This window comes from Bombina bombina, chromosome 7 (assembly GCF_027579735.1).
Source record: "Bombina bombina isolate aBomBom1 chromosome 7, aBomBom1.pri, whole genome shotgun sequence".
Classification (NCBI taxonomy): domain Eukaryota; kingdom Metazoa; phylum Chordata; class Amphibia; order Anura; family Bombinatoridae; genus Bombina; species Bombina bombina.
This window is the reverse complement of record NC_069505.1, coordinates 578,401,416-578,421,155: the sequence shown is the minus strand read 5'-3', so window position 1 is coordinate 578,421,155 and position 19,740 is coordinate 578,401,416. Positions and strand designations below refer to the sequence as shown.

Sequence of the window (19,740 nt, the reverse complement as noted above, 5' to 3'; positions counted from 1 at the left end):
CTGTAAACGCGTGTATACATCTGGTAATGTGGGGCTTGGTTAGGAATCTAAAAATCAGCACAATGTTCTTAAAAAAATAAGCAAAACTATACATTGTTACAAAAACACCCCCAGATGGGCTATATAAATGGATCATCTACAAAACATTTATTTATGCAAAGAAAAATCTAGTGTACAATATCCCTTTAAACACACACATGCGCACACACACGCACACACACGTACACTCATACATATTTTTTTTAAAAATATTCAAAAGCTTTCTTGTTTTGCACATAAATACAAATGATATAATAATCATGTTAATATTTCATTAAATTTACAATTCTTATGGTAATAAATAAAAACAAATACACAATGTTGCTAATAATCAGGTTACAAGTAATTAATTGTATCTTTATTTTTTATACATTGAAGGGAATACAAATCTAAGTATATCCATATACATTGATTAGGAATGCACACAGATAGCCCTGGTTGTGCTGGGTGAGAATGAAACAGGGAGTTTTCTACAGAACGCTATTGTATAAAACGTGTAACTCGACACCAGGCTGGGAGGAACGATATATTTATGTATATGGTTAGTATTTAGTAGACATGTGCATTTGTTTTGTTATGAATACATATTCATTAACAAAACACAGATATTCATCTCGTTTTCACAAAGATCCGAACAAATGCAGCATGAGATTTAAAGAAGACAAATAAATAATGACGGATTTCTCCATATTCATTTGTTTCCTTTAAATAGTTAAAATACTTACCTTAAGCGCACTGAAGAGCTGCGCTAACCAGCTCCTCTTATTCACAGAACCCGGGCCCCGCTAATAGCACGGTGGCGCCAAGGGTATGTACTAAAGGAGAAGGGGCGGGACTCTGTGAAGAAGAGGATCCAATTAGCGGGGCTCTTCAATGCACTAAAGGTATAAAGCTACAGGTGAATTATTTGGAATATTTGGAACAAAAGTTGCCTGTGCGCATGTCTAATTTACATGCTGAAGAGGAACAGATGACCTATAACATGGATTTAATATATTGGCTGAGATACTCTCATGGTGCTTTCATTAGCAACTCAAACTGTTCTGTAGTCTCAAAAGAGATGTACTAGCCACAGGGCTACCACAGCAGCTGTACCAGTGATGATGGACACTCCAGGGGTGACAGCTGAGTTGCAGAGGTTAGTGAAACAGCAGGAAGGCTTGGTTGTCACAGTCACACCTAGATAAGTCTCTGAAACTTCTGACAGACAGTTGACTGGATTTAAACAGCCCTTATTCTTGAAACTTAGGAAATCTGAAAGTGAACATAAGTGTTGATGAAATAGCAATAATCTTTAAAGCAATTTTACAGTTTGGATATATTTTTATGCACTAGAAGTGTGCTTGTCTTTAATACTTTTGTTTTTCTGTCTAACCCTATGCCAATTCTAACAAACTAACAATATTAAGCTTTGATTAGATGCCTTGATCTGCCTATTCCCTAAGCAGTTGCATTCACCACTATGCATATACATATTTTTCACATGTACTGTGGAGTTAGAAACACACCTTTTCAAAAGGAATGTTTCCTTATATTTTGTTCTTAATAATTCCTCTGCTTTACTCTGCAGAGCCCGTCTGTCTGCTATTGTGCCTGTCTGCTGCTGTGCCTGTCTGCTGCTGCGCCTGTCTGCTGCTGTGTCTCTCTGCTATTGTGCCTGTCTGCTGCTGTGCCTGTCTGCTGCTGTGCCTGTCTGCTGCTGCGCCTGTCTGCTGCTGTGTCTCTCTGCTATTGTGCCTGTCTGCTGCTGTGCCTGTCTGCTGCTGTGCCTGTCTGCCACTGTGCTTGTCTGCTATTGTGTCTGTTTGCTGCTGCTGTGCCTGTCTGCTGCTGTGCCTGTCTGCTGCTGCGCCTGTCTGCTGCTGTGTCTGTCTGCTGCTGCGCCTGTCTGCTGCTGTGCCTGTCTGCTGCTGCGCCTGTCTGCTGCTGCGCCTGTCTGCTGCTGTGCCAGTCTGCTATTGTGCTTGTCTGCTATTGTGCCTGTCTGCTGCTGTGCCTGTCTGCTATTGTGCTTGTCTGCTATTGTGTCTGTTTGCTGCTGTGCCTGTCTGCTATTGTGCCTGTCTGCTGCTGTGCCAGTCTGCTATTGTGCTTGTCTGCTATTGTGCCTGTCTGCTGCTGTGCCTGTCTGCTATTGTGCTTGTCTGCTATTGTGTCTGTTTGTTGCTGTGCCTGTCTGCTATTGTGCCTGTCTGCTGCTGTGCCTGTCTGCTATTGTGCTTGTCTGCTATTGTGTCTGTTTGCTGCTGTGCCTGTCTGCTGCTGTGCCTGTCTGCTATTGTGCTTGTCTGCTATTGTGTCTGTTTGCTGCTGTGCCTGTCTGCTGCTGTGCCTGTCTGCTGCTGTGCCTGTCTGCTGCTGCGCCTGTCTGCTGCTGTGCCTGTCTGCTGCTGCGCCTGTCTGCTGCTGTGCCTGTCTGCTGCTGTGCCTGTCTGCTGCTGTGCCTGTCTGCTGCTGTGCCAGTCTGCTATTGTGCCTGTCTGCTGCTGTGCCCGTCTGCTGCTGTGCCTGTCTGCTATTGTGCTTGTCTGCTATTGTGCCTGTCTGCTGCTGTGCCTGTCTGCTATTGTGCTTGTCTGCTATTGTGCCTGTCTGCTGCTGTGCCTGTCTGCTATTGTGCTTGTCTGCTATTGTGCCTGTCTGCTGCTGTGCCTGTCTGCTGCTGTGCCTGTCTGCTGCTGTGCCTGTCTGCTGCTGTGCCTGTCTGCTGCTGTTCCAGTCTGCTATTGTTCTTGTCTGCTATTGTGCCTGTCTGCTGCTGTGCCTGTCTGCTATTGTGCTTGTCTGCTATTGTGCCTGTTTGCTGCTGTGTCTGTCTGTAGCCGCGCTTGTCTGCTGTTGCTGAGCCTGTTGGCTACTGCTGAGCCTGTCTTTTGCTGAGCCTGTTGGCTGGTGCGCCTGTGTGCTGCTGCGCCTGTCTGCTGTAGTGTTTACACTCTTCTTTGCTGTAGTATATTCTGTTGAATGCAGAACCATAACAGCTCACTTATAACTGTCCCTAATTGGCCACAGAAAAGGAAGTAAAATTAACATTGCTGATGGTTTATGAAGGTGTTTCTTATGCCTGAAACCCAATGCATATTGCTAACAAAAATACAGTTTTAAATAGCTTTAAAACATTTAGGGCTAGATTTCAAGTAAAGCGCTAACTAGTGCTTGCGCTAGAGAGCCAATAGCGCTAGCGGTAAGTCATTTTGGCGAGTCAGGTTGCGCTGGTATTATGAGCTGAAAGTAACAAATTATCACTCAAGCGCTAACCCGACTCGCAAAAATGACTTACCGCTAGCGCAATAACCTACTGTGGGGGGATGGCATTTTAGGGGTTAATAGTGTAGTTTAGTGTAACTGTTTAATTTGGACAAACTCTTTATGTGACCTTTAAAGTCTCGTAAAAAGTTTGAGCAGTAAATGGGATTGCGCTTGCACGATCGCATTTACTTTCAACTTGTAATACAAGCGCTAATTAGCGCTTTATGCTCCCCATAGAAAATATGGGGAGTGTAAATTACTGCGAGTTTGCACAAATTAATTCATGGTAATTTTGATAGCGCTCCACTTGTAACATGGATTTGAGCATAAAGAGCACAGCGACTTCGTGGTTGCGTTTACGCTTCTAGCGCTAACAATAGCGCTCCACTTGTAATCAATTCTTATTTTGTATATTTTGTACAGCTGTGAATTATTTCTGATGCACACAAAAATGTAAAGTCCCTTTAATTTTGCATAGGAAAATAGTTTGCAACACATTTTCATTATTTATTTTCCCCCCTATCCATTAATTTGACTCTGTGGGTTTCTGGGAGTGCACACAGCAGACGTCACAATCCTAACCCTGCTACATATCTGTTCTTTATAAGCCATACAAGAGGTGATAAGGTAAGATACTTTAAAACAATGCAAGTTATGCTAACACAGTCGCAAATCTTTTATACCACAGTAAGAAGTCTGGATGGGATCCTCCAAATAATGCAACAGGTGGTGGGATGGGTTGGCCATTGAAAACCTAGTGTTAATGTATTCAGAAGGTTTTTGCATGCAGCTGGTATGTTAATTTATTACAACGAATCATGTCCGCTTAACCTTTGTTAAATCTACCCCTAAGTATCTCCATCAAGTAAAAAATAACTAAAAATCAAATAAAAGTAACTCACCAGTTAATGAAGATGTCAATGTCGCGCAGACTTCAAGTGCTCCACATGTGATCTTTGAGGGAAATAAGCAGGCCCCGTAGTCGCATGAGTAGCATTGCAGCGCATGACCTGGGAGAGAGATCATTGGTTAGAAGATCAAGCAACAACTTAAGTTTCCCTGTAAAATAAAATCCTTTTACACCATGTTAGCTAAACATGACAACGGCCAGATTACAAATGGAGCGTAAAAATATTAGCGCTATTGTGCGTTAACACCCTCTAAGGGCAATCAATAACGTTTTTATTTTTGCGCTCATATTACAAGTTGAAAGTTATATATACTGTTAGTATATTATTATATTTTAGCGCTCGAGCGAACGTGCAGGGTGCGCTAACGTCTGCCTACTGGGTATCATGGGTATACTACATCCCTCACATAATACACTAAAACCATTTTAATTTTGCAAAGAACAAAGTCTTGATTGATGATTTTGAAGCCTAGATTACGAGTTTTGCGCTAAAGACGGTGCGAAACTAACGCCAAAAAAGTTACTGAAAAGCCTCCTTGTGCATGCGATATGGTGGCGTTAAAATCCAAGGGCTGCTTTTACGTGCTCGACATCAATGGGGAGAGAGTGTTAGAAAAAAAACCTAACACCTGAGGTGCAGAATAAAAAATCTCCGTAACGCAACCCTCTAACACCCTAATATAAACCCTGAATCTAAACGCCCCTAATCTGCCGCTCCGACATCGCCGACACTAATAAAAGTTATTAACCCCTATTCCGCCGCTCTCCGACATCGCCGCCACTATAATAAAGTTATTAACCCCTATTCTGCCACTCCCCGACATCGCCGACACTATAATAAAACTATTAACCCCTAATCCGTCATTCCCCGACATCGCAGACACTATAATAAAGTTATTAACCCCTAAACCTCCTGCTTCCCACATTGCCGCCACTAAATAAACCTATTAACCCCTAAACCTCCGGTCCCCCACATCGCCGCTACTAAATAAACCTATTAACCCCTAAACCACCAGCCCCCCCCACATTGCAAAACACTAAATTAAACTATTAACCCCTAAAGCTAACACCCCCCCAACTTTAAATTAAAATTACAATATAACTATCTTAAAATAAATAAAAACTTACCTGTGAAATAAAGTTTAAACTATAAATGAATCTAACATAGCTATTCTAATAAAATTAAAAATACTACCAATTAAAAAATCTAAATTTTAAATAACCTAACACTACGAAAAAAATTAAAAAAATCTAAAATTACAAAAAATAATAAACACTAAATTACGAAAAATAAAAAACACTAAGCTTACAAAAAATAATAAACGAAATTATCAAAAATAAAAACAATTACACCTAATCTAATAGCCCTATAAAAATTAAAAAGCCCCCAAAATAAAAACACCCCCCAGCCTACAATAAACTACCAATAGCCCTTAAAAGGGCCTTTTGTAGGGCATTGCCCTAAGTTAAACAGCTCTTTTACCTGTGAAAAAATCCAAAGTCCCCCCAACAGTAAAACCCACCACCCAACCAACCCCCCAAAATAAAAAAACCTAACTAAAAAAAACCTAAGCTACCCATTGCCCCTAAAGGGGTATTTTTTATGGGCATTGCCCTTTAAAGAGCATTCAGCTCTTTTAAAAAATCCCAAAGTACTAATCTAAAAAAAAATAACCCACCCAAAAAAATGAAAAAAAAAAACCTTACACTAACCCCAGAATATCTACTCACGATTCCTAATGTCCGGACATCCATCTCCATCCAGGCGGCGAGAAGTCTTCCTCCAGGTGGCGAGAAGTCTTCATCCAGGTGGTGAGAAGTCTTCATCCAGGATTTCAGAAACCTATTAACCCCTAAACTGCCGGCCCCCTATGTTGAACAGCCAATAGGATTTCAGAAGCTCTCATTCTATTGGCTGAATTGAATTTGAAGAATCAAATCACCCAATAGGAATGCAAGGTACGCCACTTTGAAATGGCTACCTTGCATTCAACTTCAGTGAACGGCGGTGACCGTATGAAGAGGAGGCTCTGCGCAGGATGTCTTTGGCTTCCAGGATGGCTCTGCTCTGCGCCGCCGGGATGAAGATAGAAGACACCCCTGGGATGGATGAAGATATCCCCGCCTGGATGAAGACTACTCGCTGCCTGGATGGAGATGGATGTCCGGACTTCAGTAGATATTCTGGGGTTAGTGTTAGTTATTTTTTTCATTTTTTTGGGTGTTTTTTTTTAGATTAGGGTTTTAGACTTTTTTAAAAGAGCTGACGGACCTTTGAAGGGCAATGAAAAAGAGCTGAATGCCCTTTTAAGGGCAATGTCGAAACAAATGCCCCTTTAGGGTAGCTTAGGTTTTTTTAGAGTGCAAAAGTGTGGGTAAATAGTGCGCTGGTGGAATAAAGTATCAAACTCCTTACAGTGTTTTTAGATCCTTCAATCTAAAAGTGATGTGTAGAGAAAAGAAAGGAGGTTTTGTAAGGGCGCTAATAGCTAAAGATACTATGTGGATTTATTAAGTGTATATCTGTGATAAGAGTTTAAAGTATCAAAAAATGTGTAAAAAACATACAGTTTATTTATGTGTAAAATACAGTTTATTGGTTACAATATGATTAAAGAACTTATAGAGACGTCTCTAGTACAAATCAATAAAATTTAAAAACAGACAAAAATACAAAGAAAATAAATCAATAAAAGATAGGTTAAAAAAGCAAGTAGTACTATTTGAGAATATTCGTATGCTACTTATTATGTTGGTCACTCAGAAATATCACATGTAATGTGACTAGGCAGTTTGCCAAACTTTCCGTGAGTATTTTAAAGTTCATAAAATTTCATACATACTTTCATTTGAGATTCGTTTACCAACTGGATAAAAACTTTGAAAAAAGATGGAGCTTAAAGCAGAGCTGTGCATAAAAAATATTTGTATAGAGTTGTATCTTTCTGTCAAAATATACCCGACCTTTGTATTAGTTTCAGAGCAAACTTTCAGGGATAATTATCATGTCCATATATATGAACCAAGAGAGATGTCCCATAAACTTATTTTGCTAATGGTTTGAGATTGCAGTTTGCGACTCCCATACAAATTGTACCTTATCGTATACGTGAGCTATAGCAGGGTATCCTGTGCATCCTGCAGCTCGGTTCCTCCGATAGTGTCCTCGTGTTGCTGGCGTCTGACGTCACATCCAATGTGTGGGGGCCCGCCTTGCGTCCGCCAATCAATGCTTAGCCAGTTTCAGGATACCTTTTTGCATCCGATACAAGGTGTACAATTTTCTTCTTATTTCTGATACTTGCTTGTACCGGTCAGCAGAGGTGTGTTTGAATGAAAGAAAGAAATTTTCCTGCACTTAGTGCTTTTAAGCACGCAGGTTCCGATGATATATAATTTCAATGTCTTTTGTTAGCAATCAACCCGGGTTGGTTCATTCGGTTCAAACGATAGTGGAGTCAAGGATACAGTCTTTAGCTTCTACGCGTTTCACTCCCTCTAGGAGCTTTATCAAGAATCTTGATAAAGCTCCTAGAGGGAGTGAAACGCGTAGAAGCTAAAGACTGTATCCTTGACTCCACTATCGTTTGAACCGAATGAACCAACCCGGGTTGATTGTTAACAAAAGACATTGAAATTATATATCATCGGAACCTGCGTGCTTAAAAGCACTAAGTGCAGGAAAATTTCTTTCTTTCATTCAAACACACCTCTGCTGACCGGTACAAGCAAGTATCAGAAATAAGAAGAAAATTGTACACCTTGTATCGGATGCAAAAAGGTATCCTGAAACTGGCTAAGCATTGATTGGCGGACGCAAGGCGGGCCCCCACACATTGGATGTGACGTCAGACGCCAGCAACACGAGGACACTATCGGAGGAACCGAGCTGCAGGATGCACAGGATACCCTGCTATAGCTCACGTATACGATAAGGTACAATTTGTATGGGAGTCGCAAACTGCAATCTCAAACCATTAGCAAAATAAGTTTATGGGACATCTCTCTTGGTTCATATATATGGACATGATAATTATCCCTGAAAGTTTGCTCTGAAACTAATACAAAGGTCGGGTATATTTTGACAGAAAGATACAACTCTATACAAATATTTTTTATGCACAGCTCTGCTTTAAGCTCCATCTTTTTTCAAAGTTTTTATCCAGTTGGTAAACGAATCTCAAATGAAAGTATGTATGAAATTTTATGAACTTTAAAATACTCACGGAAAGTTTGGCAAACTGCCTAGTCACATTACATGTGATATTTCTGAGTGACCAACATAATAAGTAGCATACGAATATTCTCAAATAGTACTACTTGCTTTTTTAACCTATCTTTTATTGATTTATTTTCTTTGTATTTTTGTCTGTTTTTAAATTTTATTGATTTGTACTAGAGACGTCTCTATAAGTTCTTTAATCATATTGTAACCAAATAAACTGTATTTTACACATAAATAAACTGTATGTTTTTTACACATTTTTTGATACTTTAAACTCTTATCACAGATATACACTTAATAAATCCACATAGTATCTTTAGCTATTAGCGCCCTTACAAAACCTCCTTTCTTTTCTCTAGGTTTTTTTAGAGTTAGGTCTTTATTTTGGGGGGTTGGTTGGGTGGTGGGTTTTACTGTTGGGGGGGGGACTTTGTATTTTTTTACAGGTAAAAGAGCTGTGTAACTTAGGGCAATGCTCTACAAAAGGCCCTTTTAAGGGCTATTGGTAGTTTATTGTAGGCTAGGGGGTGTTTTTATTTTGGAGGCTTTTTTATTTTTATAGGGCTATTAGATTAGGTGTAATTGTTTTTATATTTGTTATTTGTTATATTTATTATTTTTTGTAAGCTAAGGGTTTTTTATTTTTTATTTTTTCGTAATTTAGTGTTTATTATTTTTTGTAATTTTAGATTTTTTAAATTTTTTGGAAGTGTTAGGTTTTTTAAATTTGTAATTTTTAAATTTTTTAGTTAAATTCTTTTTATTGAAATGAATCAGCACACATCCAACATCTTACAGAAACATTGCGTTAAGTATTAGGATAATAAGGATGTTATGGGAAGGCGAAGATCCAAACATTTTTGTGATACAATGTACATACAAGGATGGAGAACTAGATATAACCGTTAAGATTAGGTGAGGGGAAAAAAGGGAAAAGGGGAAATTGAGAAATTGTCAAATTGTCCAGCCTCGGTGTTATGGTAAAAAAATGGAGTTTTATTATTTTCAGGAGGGAGCACTGAGCGTTTATATTCATTCTAATTGGATCTCTGTGTTTTGAGGTATTCGTCCCATATCGCTTGTATTGTTATAAAAGTATCAGTGTTACCTCTCTTATAGACGGAATACTCTTCTAACTCTAGTAGCTCGGTTACCTTGGCCCTCCACATTCCCAAAGTGGGAACATCTCTTACTTTCCAGTATCTAGCAATCAGGACTTTCACACTATTAGTAAATATTCGGAACAAGGGGAGAAGAGATTTAAAAGGGAGCCTAACGGACCTATTAAGCAACCAAATGAGGGGGTCAGGCGGCAGGGTCACATGCAATATATTTCCGACCTCATCTATTATCTCGTACCAGAAGTGGTTTAGCTGTGAGCACCACCATCACATGTGTCCCATACCACTCCCCACGTGGCCACATCTCCAACATTTATTATTGGTACTGAAGTATAACCGGTGTAATTTCCGTGGAGTTAGATACCAACAGTGTAGTATTTTATAATTGGCTTCTAGAATGGATGCTGAGATGGAGGACTTTTTGGTGTTAATAAATATGTTAGTAGCTACCTGTGGTAGAATAATTATGCCCAGCTCCCTTTCCCACATTTCTATAGAGTATGGTAAGTTACCGTAATTTTTTAATTTTTTAATTGGTTTATTTTTTTATTTTATTAGAATAGCTATGTTAAGTTAATTTATAGTTTAATGTTAGGTTTATTTTTATTTCATAGGTAAGTTTTTATTTATTTTAAGATAGTTATATTGTAACTTTTAATTTAAAATTAGGGGGTGTTAGGTTTAGGGGTTAATAGTTTAATTTAGTGTTTTGCGATGTGGGGGCAGGTGGTTTTGGGGTAAACAGGTTTATTTAGTGGCAGCGATGTGGGAGGCCGGAGGTTTAGGGGTTAATAAGTTTATTATAGTGGCAGCGATGTCGGGGAGCGGCGGATAAGGGGTTAATAGCTTAATTATAGTGTCAGCGAAGTCGGGGGTGGCGGATTAGGGGTTATTAGGTTTATTTAATAGTTGCGATGTGGGTGGGTGGCAGATTAGGGGTTAATACGTTTTAAATAGTGTTTGCAATGCGGGAGGGTGGCGGTTTAGGGGTTAATAGGTAGTTTATGGGTGTTAGTGTACTTTGTAACAGTTTAGTTATGAGTTTTGTGAAACATTTTTGTTGCGTAAAACTCATAACTACTGCTCTCTGATGGCGGTGTAGATCAGGTCAGTATAGGCTGTAATGCTATCTTTTTAGCCGGACCGCACAACATGTAATATCGGTGCTATGAAAATCCACAATAAAAAAGCCACAATAAAATGTAATTTTTTTGAGTGCGGAATGGACGTTGCGTTACACGCTAACATGCTTGCGGTATAGCAATACCGACACAACTCGTAATATGCGTTCCTGGCCATTACGCTGAAATTGCCATTTTCAGCGTTAAAATCGGTATCGCAAAACTCGTAATCTACCCGCTTGTAATAGTGCTATAACATGTTTAAAGTGATAGTAAGGTCCAAATTAAACTTTCATAATTCAGATAGGACATAAAATTTTAAACTTTCTAATTTACTTTTACCATCAAATTTGCATTGTTCTCTTGTTATTCTTAGTTGAAAGCTAAACCTAGATAGGCTCATATGCCCTATCTGAATCATGAAAGTTTATTTTAGACTAGACTGTCCCTTTACTGTAAGTACAGTACTGTGAAAAAGCTTTGCATACAAGTTACTTATTTAAAACCTTTGTCATGTAGTTACCAAAAAATTGTATTATTTTGAATCTGAGCAGATTTCAGAAATGTAACCCATTCATGGCATGGAGAGCCCCTATATTTAAAGGGACAGTCTAGTCCAAAATAAACTGTATTGATTCAGATAGTGCATGTAATTTTAAACAACTTTCCAATTTACTTGTATCACCAATTTTGCTTCGTTCTCTTTTTTAGTTGAAAGCTAAACCTTGGAGGTTCATATGCTCATTTCTTAGACCTTGAAGGCCGCCTCTTATCTGAATGCATTTTGACAGTTTTTCACCACTAGAAGGTGTTAGTTCATGTGTGTCATATAGAAAACATTGTGCTCACGCCCGTGGAGTTACCTAGGAGTCAGTGCTAATTTGCTAAAATGCATGTCTGACAAAAAAACTGAGATAAGGGGGCAGTCTGCAGAGGCTTAGATACAAGGCAATCAGAAAGGTTAAACGTGTATTATAATAGCAGTGTATGTTATGCAAAACTGGGGAATGGGTAATAAAGGGATTATCTATCTATTTTAAACTATAAAAATTCTAGTGTAGACTGTCCCTTTAACCTCAAGTTATTGACTAAATATAAACCACAAAATGGACTCATCAAGTTTAAAGGGACACTAATCCCCAAAAAATTATCTCATGATTCAAGTAGAGAATGCAATTTTAAACAACATTCCAATTTACTTGTATTATGTAATTTGCTTCATTCCTTAGATATCCTTTGTTGAAGAAATAGCAATTCACATGTGTGAGCCAATCAGACGAGGCATCTATGTGCAGCAACTAATCAGCAGCCACTGAGCCTATCTAGATATGCTTTTCAGCAAAGTATATCAAGAAAATTAAGCAAATTAGATAATAGAAGTCAATTAGAGAGTTGTTTAAAATTGTATTCTCTTTCTAAATCATAAAAGATTAACAGCCAATGCCACAGAGCGACTGATAACACACATTGGCCAACGTTCTGGGCATGCAGAACCCACTAAGATGACATTTATCCTTTGTATTTTTACTGGTAACTGTGTAAAACACTGCTCTGTGTATGTTATGTGTAGCCACTAGGGAAAGTTTCCTATTTTGTGATTTTTTTTCTTAAAGGGACATGAAACACAATTTTTTTTTTGCATGATTATGATGAAGAATACATTTTTAAAGAAATTTCCAATGTAATTCTATTGACAAATTTACTTTCGCCTAGATTACGAGTTTTGTCGGTAAAGACCCGCGGTGCTAACAAGCCTTTTGTTTTCAGTGCTCCCTTAAGCCAACGCTGGTATTACGAGTTGTCTGAATGGCTGCGCTAGCCTCAGAAAAGGGAGTGTTGAGACAAATTTAGCTTCCCTTCAACTCTCAATACCAGCGTTGCCTACGGTAGCGGTAAGCTGGAAAAACGTGCTTGTGCACGATTTCCCCATAGGAATTAATGGGGCTGAGCTGGCTGAAAAAAAACCTAACACCTGCAAAAAAGCAGCGCCCAGCTTCTAACGCAGCCCCATTGTTTCCTATGGGGAAACACTTTCTAAGTCTACACCTAACACCCTAACATGTACCCCGAGTCTAAACACCCCTAACCTTACACTTATTAACCCCTAATCTGCCGCCCCCGCTATCGCTGACACCTACATTATATTATTAACCCCTAATCTGCCGCTCCGTACACCGCCGCAACCTACATTATAGCTATGAACCCCTAATCTGCTGTCCCTAACATCGCCGACACCTACATTATATTTATTAACCCCTAATCTGCCCCCCCCAACCTCGCCGCCACCTACCTACACTTATTAACCCCTAAACCTAAGTCTAACCCTAACACCCCCCTAAGTTAAATATAATTTAAATTAAACGAAATAAATTTACAATAATGAAAAAAAATATTCCTATTTAAAACTAAATACTTACCTATAAAATAAACCCTAATATAGCTACAATATAACTAATAGTTACATTGTAGCTATTTTAGGATTTATATTTATTTTACAGGCAACTTTGTATTTATTTTAACTAGGTACAATAGCTATTAAATAGTTAATAACTATTTAATAGCTACCTAGTTAAAATAATTACAAAATTACCTGTAAAATAAATCCTAACCTAAGTTACAATTACACCTAACACTACACTATCAATAAATTAATTAAATAAATTAACTACAATTATCTAAACTAAAATACAATTAAATAAACTAAACTATAACAGCCAATAGAATGCAAGGTCAATCCGATTGGCTGATTGGATCAGCCAATCAGATTTTTCCTACCTTAATTCCGATTGGCTGATAGAATCCTATCAGCCAATCGGAATTCGAGGGACGCCATCTTGGATGACGTCCCTTAAAGGAACCTTCATTCGTTGGGTAGTCGTCGGGCCAGCAGGATGTTCCGCGTCGGAGGTCTGCAAGATGGAGCCACGGTTGGATGAAGATAGAAGACACCGCTTGGATGAAGACTTCTACCGGATGGAGGACCTCTTCTTGCCCCGCTTGGATGAAGACTTCTACCGGATGGAGGACCTCTTCTTGCCCCGCTTGGATGAAGAATTCGGCTTGGCTGAGTGAAGACGACTCAAGGTAGGGAGATTTTCAGGGGGTAAGTGTTAGTTTTTTTTAAGGGGGGTTTGGGTGGGTTAGAGTAGGGGTATGTGGGTGGTGGGTTGTAATGTTGGGGGGGGGGTTATTGTATTTTTATTTACAGGTAAAAGAGCTGATTACTTTGGGGCAATGCCCCGCAAAAAGCCCTTTTAAGGGCTGGTAAAAGAGCTGATTACTTTGTAATTTAGGATAGGGTAGGGTATTTTATTATTTTGGGGGGCTTTGTTATTTTATTAGGGGGATTAGATTAGGTGTAAATAGTTTAAACTTCTTGTAATTCTTTTTTATTTTCTGTAATTTAGTGGGTTTTTTTGTACTATAGTTTAGTTTATTTAATTGTATTTTAGTTTAGATAATTGTAGTTAATTTATTTAATTAATTTATTGATAGTTTAGTGTTAGGTGTAATTGTAACTTAGGTTAGGATTTATTTTACAGGTAATTTTGTAATTATTTTAACTAGGTAGATATTAAATAGTTAACAACTATTTAATAGCTATTGTACCTAGTTAAAATAAATACAAAGTTGCCTGTAAAATAAATATAAATTCTAAAATAGCTACAATGTAACTATTAGTTATATTGTAGCTATATTAAGGTTTATTTTATAGTTAAGTATTTAGTTTAAAATAGGAATATTTTTTTCATTATAGTAAATTTATTTCGTTTAATTTAAATTATATTTAACTTAGGGGGGTGTTAGGGTTAGAGGGGTTTAGGGATTCATAACTTTATTATAGTAGCGGCGACGGTGCGGGCGGCAGATTAGGGGTTAATAATTGTAGGTAGGTGGCGGCGATGTAAGGGAGGGCAGATTAGGGGTTAATACAATTTATTATAGTGTTTGCGAGGCTGGAGTGCGGGGGTTTAGGGGTTAATACATTTATTATAGTGGCGGCGATGTCCGGTCGGCAGATTAGGGGTTAATAAGTGTAGGTAGGTGGTGGCGAGGTTGGGGGGGCAGATTAGGGGTTAATAAATATAATATAGGTGTCGGCGATGTTAGGGGCAGCAGATTAGGGGTTCATAAGGATAATGTAGGTGGCGGCGATGTCTGGTCGGAAGATTAGGGGTTAAAAATTTATATTATAGGGTTTGCGATGTGGGGGGGCCTCGGTTTAGGGTTTCATAGGTAGTTTATGGTGTTAGTGTACTTTGTAGCACTGTAGTTAAGAGTTTTATGTTCCGGCGTAAGCCCATAAAGCTCTTAACTACTGACTTTTTTTTGCAGTTGGAGTCTTGTCAGTAGAGGGTCTACCGCTCATTTCTTCCAAGACTCATAATACCAGCGTTAGGCAAATCCCATGGAAAAGATAGGATACGGAATTGACTTAAGGGGATTTGCGGTAGCCTCAAGTCGCGGAAAGAAAGTGAGCTGTAGACCCTTTCCTGCCTGACTCATAATACCAGCGTTAGATAAAAAGCAGCGTTAGGACCCCTTAACGCTGCTTTTTAAGGCTAACGCAGAACTCGTAATCTCGCCATTTGTTTTCTTGTTATTCTTTGTTAAAGAGATAACAAAGAATAACATTAGTACTACATGACAGGAAATAGTGCTGCCCTCTAGTGCTCATGCAAATGTATAACATTAGTACTACATGACAGGAAATAGTGCTGCCCTCTAGTGCTCATGCAAATGTATAACATTAGCACTACATGACAGGAAATAGTGCTGCCATCTAGTGCTCTTGCTAATGTATAACATTAGTACTACATAACAGTAAATAGTGCTGCCATCTAGTGATCTTGCTAATATATAACATTAGTACTACATGACAGGAAATAGTGCTGCCATCTAGTGTTCTTGCTAATGTATAACAGTACTACATGACAGGAAATAGTGCTGCCATCTAGTGCTCTTGCTAATGTATAACATTAGTACTACATGACAGGAAATAGTTCTGCCATCTAGTGCTCTTGCTAATGTATAACATTAGTACTACATGACAGGAAATAGTGCTGCCCTCTAGTGCTCTTGCTAATGTATAACATTAGCAGTACATGACAGGAAATAGTGCTGCCATCTAGTGCTCTTGCTAATGTATAACATTAGTACTACATGACAGGAAATAGTGCTGCCATCTAGTGCTCTTGCTTATGTATAACATTAGCACTACATGACAGGAAATAGTGCTGCCATCTAGTGCTCTTGCTAATGTATAACATTAGTACTACATGACAGGAAATAGTGCTGCCATCTAGTGCTCCTGCTAATGTATAACATTAGTACTACATGACAGGAAATAGCGCTGCCCTCTAGTGATCTTGCTAATGTATAACATTAGTACTACATGACAGGAAATAGTGCTGCCATCTAGTGCTCTTGCTAATGTATAACATAAGTACTACATGACAGGAAATAGTGCTGCCATCTAGTGCTCTTGCTAATGTATAACATTAGCACTACATGACAGGAAATAGTGCTGCCATCTAGTGCTCTTGCTAATGTATAACATTAGCACTACATGACAGGAAATAGTGCTGCCATCTAGTGCTCTTGCTAATGTATAACATTAGTACTACATGACAGGAAATAGTGCTGCCATCTAGTGCTCTTGTTAATGTATAACATTAGTACTACATGACAGGAAATAGTGCTGCCATCTAGTGCTCTTGCTAATAAATAACATTAGTACTACATGACTGGAAATAGTGCTGCCATCTAGTGCTCTTGCTAATGTATAACATTTGTACTACATGACGGGAAATAGTGCTGCCATCTAGTGCTCTTGCTAATGTATAACATTTGTACTACATGACGGGAAATAGTGCTGCCATCTAGTGCTCTTGCTAATGTATAACATTAGTACTACATGATAGGAAATAGTGCTGCCATCCAGTGCTCTTGCTAATGTATAACATTAGTACTACATGACAGGAAATAGTGCTGCCATCTAGTGCTCTTGGTAATGTATAACATTAGTACTACATGACAGGAAATAGTGCTGCCATCTAGTGCTCTTGCTAATGTATAACATTAGCACTACATGACAGGAAATAGTGCTGCCCTCTAGTGCTCTTGCTAATGTATAACATTAGTACTACATGACAGGAAATAGTGCTGCCCTCTAGTGCTCTTGCTAATGTATAACATTAGTACTACATGACAGGAAATAGTGCTACCATCTAGTGCTCTTGCTCATTTATAACATTAGTACTACATGACAGGAAATAGTGCTGCCATCTAGTGCTCTTGCTAATGTATAACATTAGTACTACATGACAGGAAATAGTGCTACCATCTAGTGCTCTTGCTAATGTATAACATTAGTACTACATGACAGGAAATAGTGCTGCCATCTAGTGCTCTTGCTAATATATAACATTAGTACTACATGACTGGAAATAGTGCTGCCATCTAGTGCTCTTGCTAATGTATAACATTAGTACTACATGACAGGAAATAGTGCTGCCATCTAGTGCTCTTGCTAATGTATAACATTGTTGCAAAACTGCTGCCATAAAGTACTGCAGACACGTGCACACTCCTGGACTTACCTTCCTGATTTTCAACAAAGGATAATAAAAAAATTAAGAATATTTGATAATAGAAGTAAATTGAAAAGTTGTTTAACTGTGTATGTTCGATATGATTTACAGTCATATATATACACATATAAAAACATTAATATATAAGTACACACATATATATATATATATGCATTATAGCGCTTTGCCATAAAAACATGATAAAACATATTTATGCAATATTCATATTTAATAAAGATTTTAACTATGTATTTACTGTAAATATTTGACATTTGTTAATGTGAATATGCTATGTTGTATGCACGAGTGTTTTTTTTTTCATCAATATTTTTTCTTTCCATTAACTTCTATGGGGAATGCGAAAATGGGATGTTATTTTCGTGATCTCGGGTGTTTTTTTTCCCCCCATTTTTTTTCTCTCCATTGATCTCTATGAGAGAATACATGCACGTGCACGCAAAAACGCAATTTAGGTTAGACGCTGTATTCGGGTTAACACGTGCGCAAAATATGTTATACCTGCGCAATCCGAAAATTGCAAAAACCTTAACACATGGTGTTTTCACAATTGCCGCACGATTTGTAATCTTGTGTGTGCTACTGTAAATTAAGGAGAGACTTATCACTTATGTGTGTGCTACTGTAAATTAAGGAGAGACTTATCACTTATGTGTGTGCTACTGTAAATTAAGGAGAGACTTATCACTTATGTGTGTGCTACTGTAAATTAAGGAGAGACTTATCACTTATGTGTGTGCTACTGTAAATTAAGGAGAGACTTATCACTTATGTGTGTGCTACTGTAAATTAAGGAGAGACTTATCACTTATGTGTGTGCTACTGTAAATCAGGAAGAGACTTATCACTTATGTGTGTGCTACTGTAAATCAGGAAGAGACTTATCACTTATGTGTGTGCTACTGTAAATCAGGAAGAGACTTGTCACTTATGTGTGTGGTTACTGGCAGCTAAAGAGGTAAAATCTCTGATTAGTAAGTTACTGTCTTGACCACCAATTATTACCCATTCCTAGTTACCTACTGCACCATAACATATACAGTATACTATACACAGTTACCTACTGCACCATAACATATACAGTATACTATACACAGTTACCTACTGCACCATAACATATACAGTATACTATACACAGTTACCTACTGCACCATAACATATACAGTATACTATACACAGTTACCTACTGCACCATAACATATACAGTATACTATACACAGTTACCTACTGCACCATAACATATACAGTATACTATACACAGTTACCTACTGCACCATAACATATACAGTATACTATACACAGTTACCCACACAGCATAGATATCAGCACACACATTACTGTTTTTCTTACCTATGTGGCAGCTCAGAAGGAAAGAGCAATAAAAAAACTGTTCATCTTTTCTTTCTTTCTCTTCTCTATTTCCTTCTCTTCTCTCTTCCCTCCTCTCTCTATAGTTCAGACTTACACTCACAAACTCTTTTATTCTACCTTACTAAGTACAGGATCCAATCAGACATCACCAAATCACATCTCAAAACTAGAAAAGTTTAAAGATGTTTGTCCACATTCTTTTCTATAAAAACTACAAATTCTTTAGTCTGTTTGTTTATAGAGACTAAGAAACATTTTACATTGGATGAACAAATAAACATGAATGTACCAGTAATAATATATCCTTATATACAAATAGAATGCTCATTTAATTAACAATTGTATCTATTAGTTTACTATGGCTTTACCCTTTTGCTGCTGAGACATTTTCTAGATGTTTCACATACATTTCAACTTTTTTTTTCCCTGTGAGGTACCCACACAAACAATATATATATATACAACACACAGAGAAAGTCCAGCACTCAATTACAAGCACTCAGCTAAGATTAAAAGCAAAAATAGAAGGGTTAGTTACCACATCTGGTCAAATGGGACAAGCCCAGGTACCACGTCAAAGGTCCCTTCCAAAACCTGGGTGCCTAAACCAGCCAAACATTGCATGCTCTCAATCAAACAAACTGGGAACAAGTGAAGGGTGCACAGGCTTATGTAATCACCTTAGACCAGGGGTCAAGTTGAGCGGAAAGTTCCTGCACTATTTTTGCAGGAGGAACTAAGTTCCCCCTGGACAGAGAACAGAAAAGCTTCAGTAAACACTGCTGCTGCTGGTGGGAGGAGCTGGAGCACAGTCTGGTTAGAGGGATAGTGAGATCCTCTAGTAATGGGCAGTAACACTTCCTGCGATACACTAAATGTAAGCCCGTCAGTGGTCCTGCTGTGTTATCACCACACACTGTGTGTAACACATGGTTCTTACATTTCTGTGTGGCTTGCCCTGGGGTTATTTAGCTCCCTTCAGCAGAAATAGGACTATTGCACCTTAAGTGGATAGGACTCTGTGACAGAGGAGGATTCTCAGGCACAAAGGCAACCATTCAACCCTTTATTGGATTTAATTTGCTTGCATTAA

General features: G+C 38.4%; 1 protein-coding gene across 1 annotated transcript in view; it reads right to left on the bottom strand.

Annotated features, from left to right (window-relative positions):
- Positions 1-370: 370 nt before the first annotated feature.
- LOC128636099 (lymphocyte antigen 6 complex locus protein G6d-like) overlaps positions 371-19,740 on the bottom strand; it is a 110,766-nt gene continuing 91,396 nt past the window's right edge. Inside the window, exons 2-3 of the mRNA XM_053689164.1 lie at positions 4,191-4,298; positions 371-1,293 (exon numbers count right to left, since the gene is read on the bottom strand). Coding sequence (XP_053545139.1) covers positions 1,091-1,293; positions 4,191-4,298 — 311 coding nt within the window. The 3' untranslated portion in view covers positions 371-1,090. The remainder of the gene's footprint in view (positions 1,294-4,190; positions 4,299-19,740) is intronic.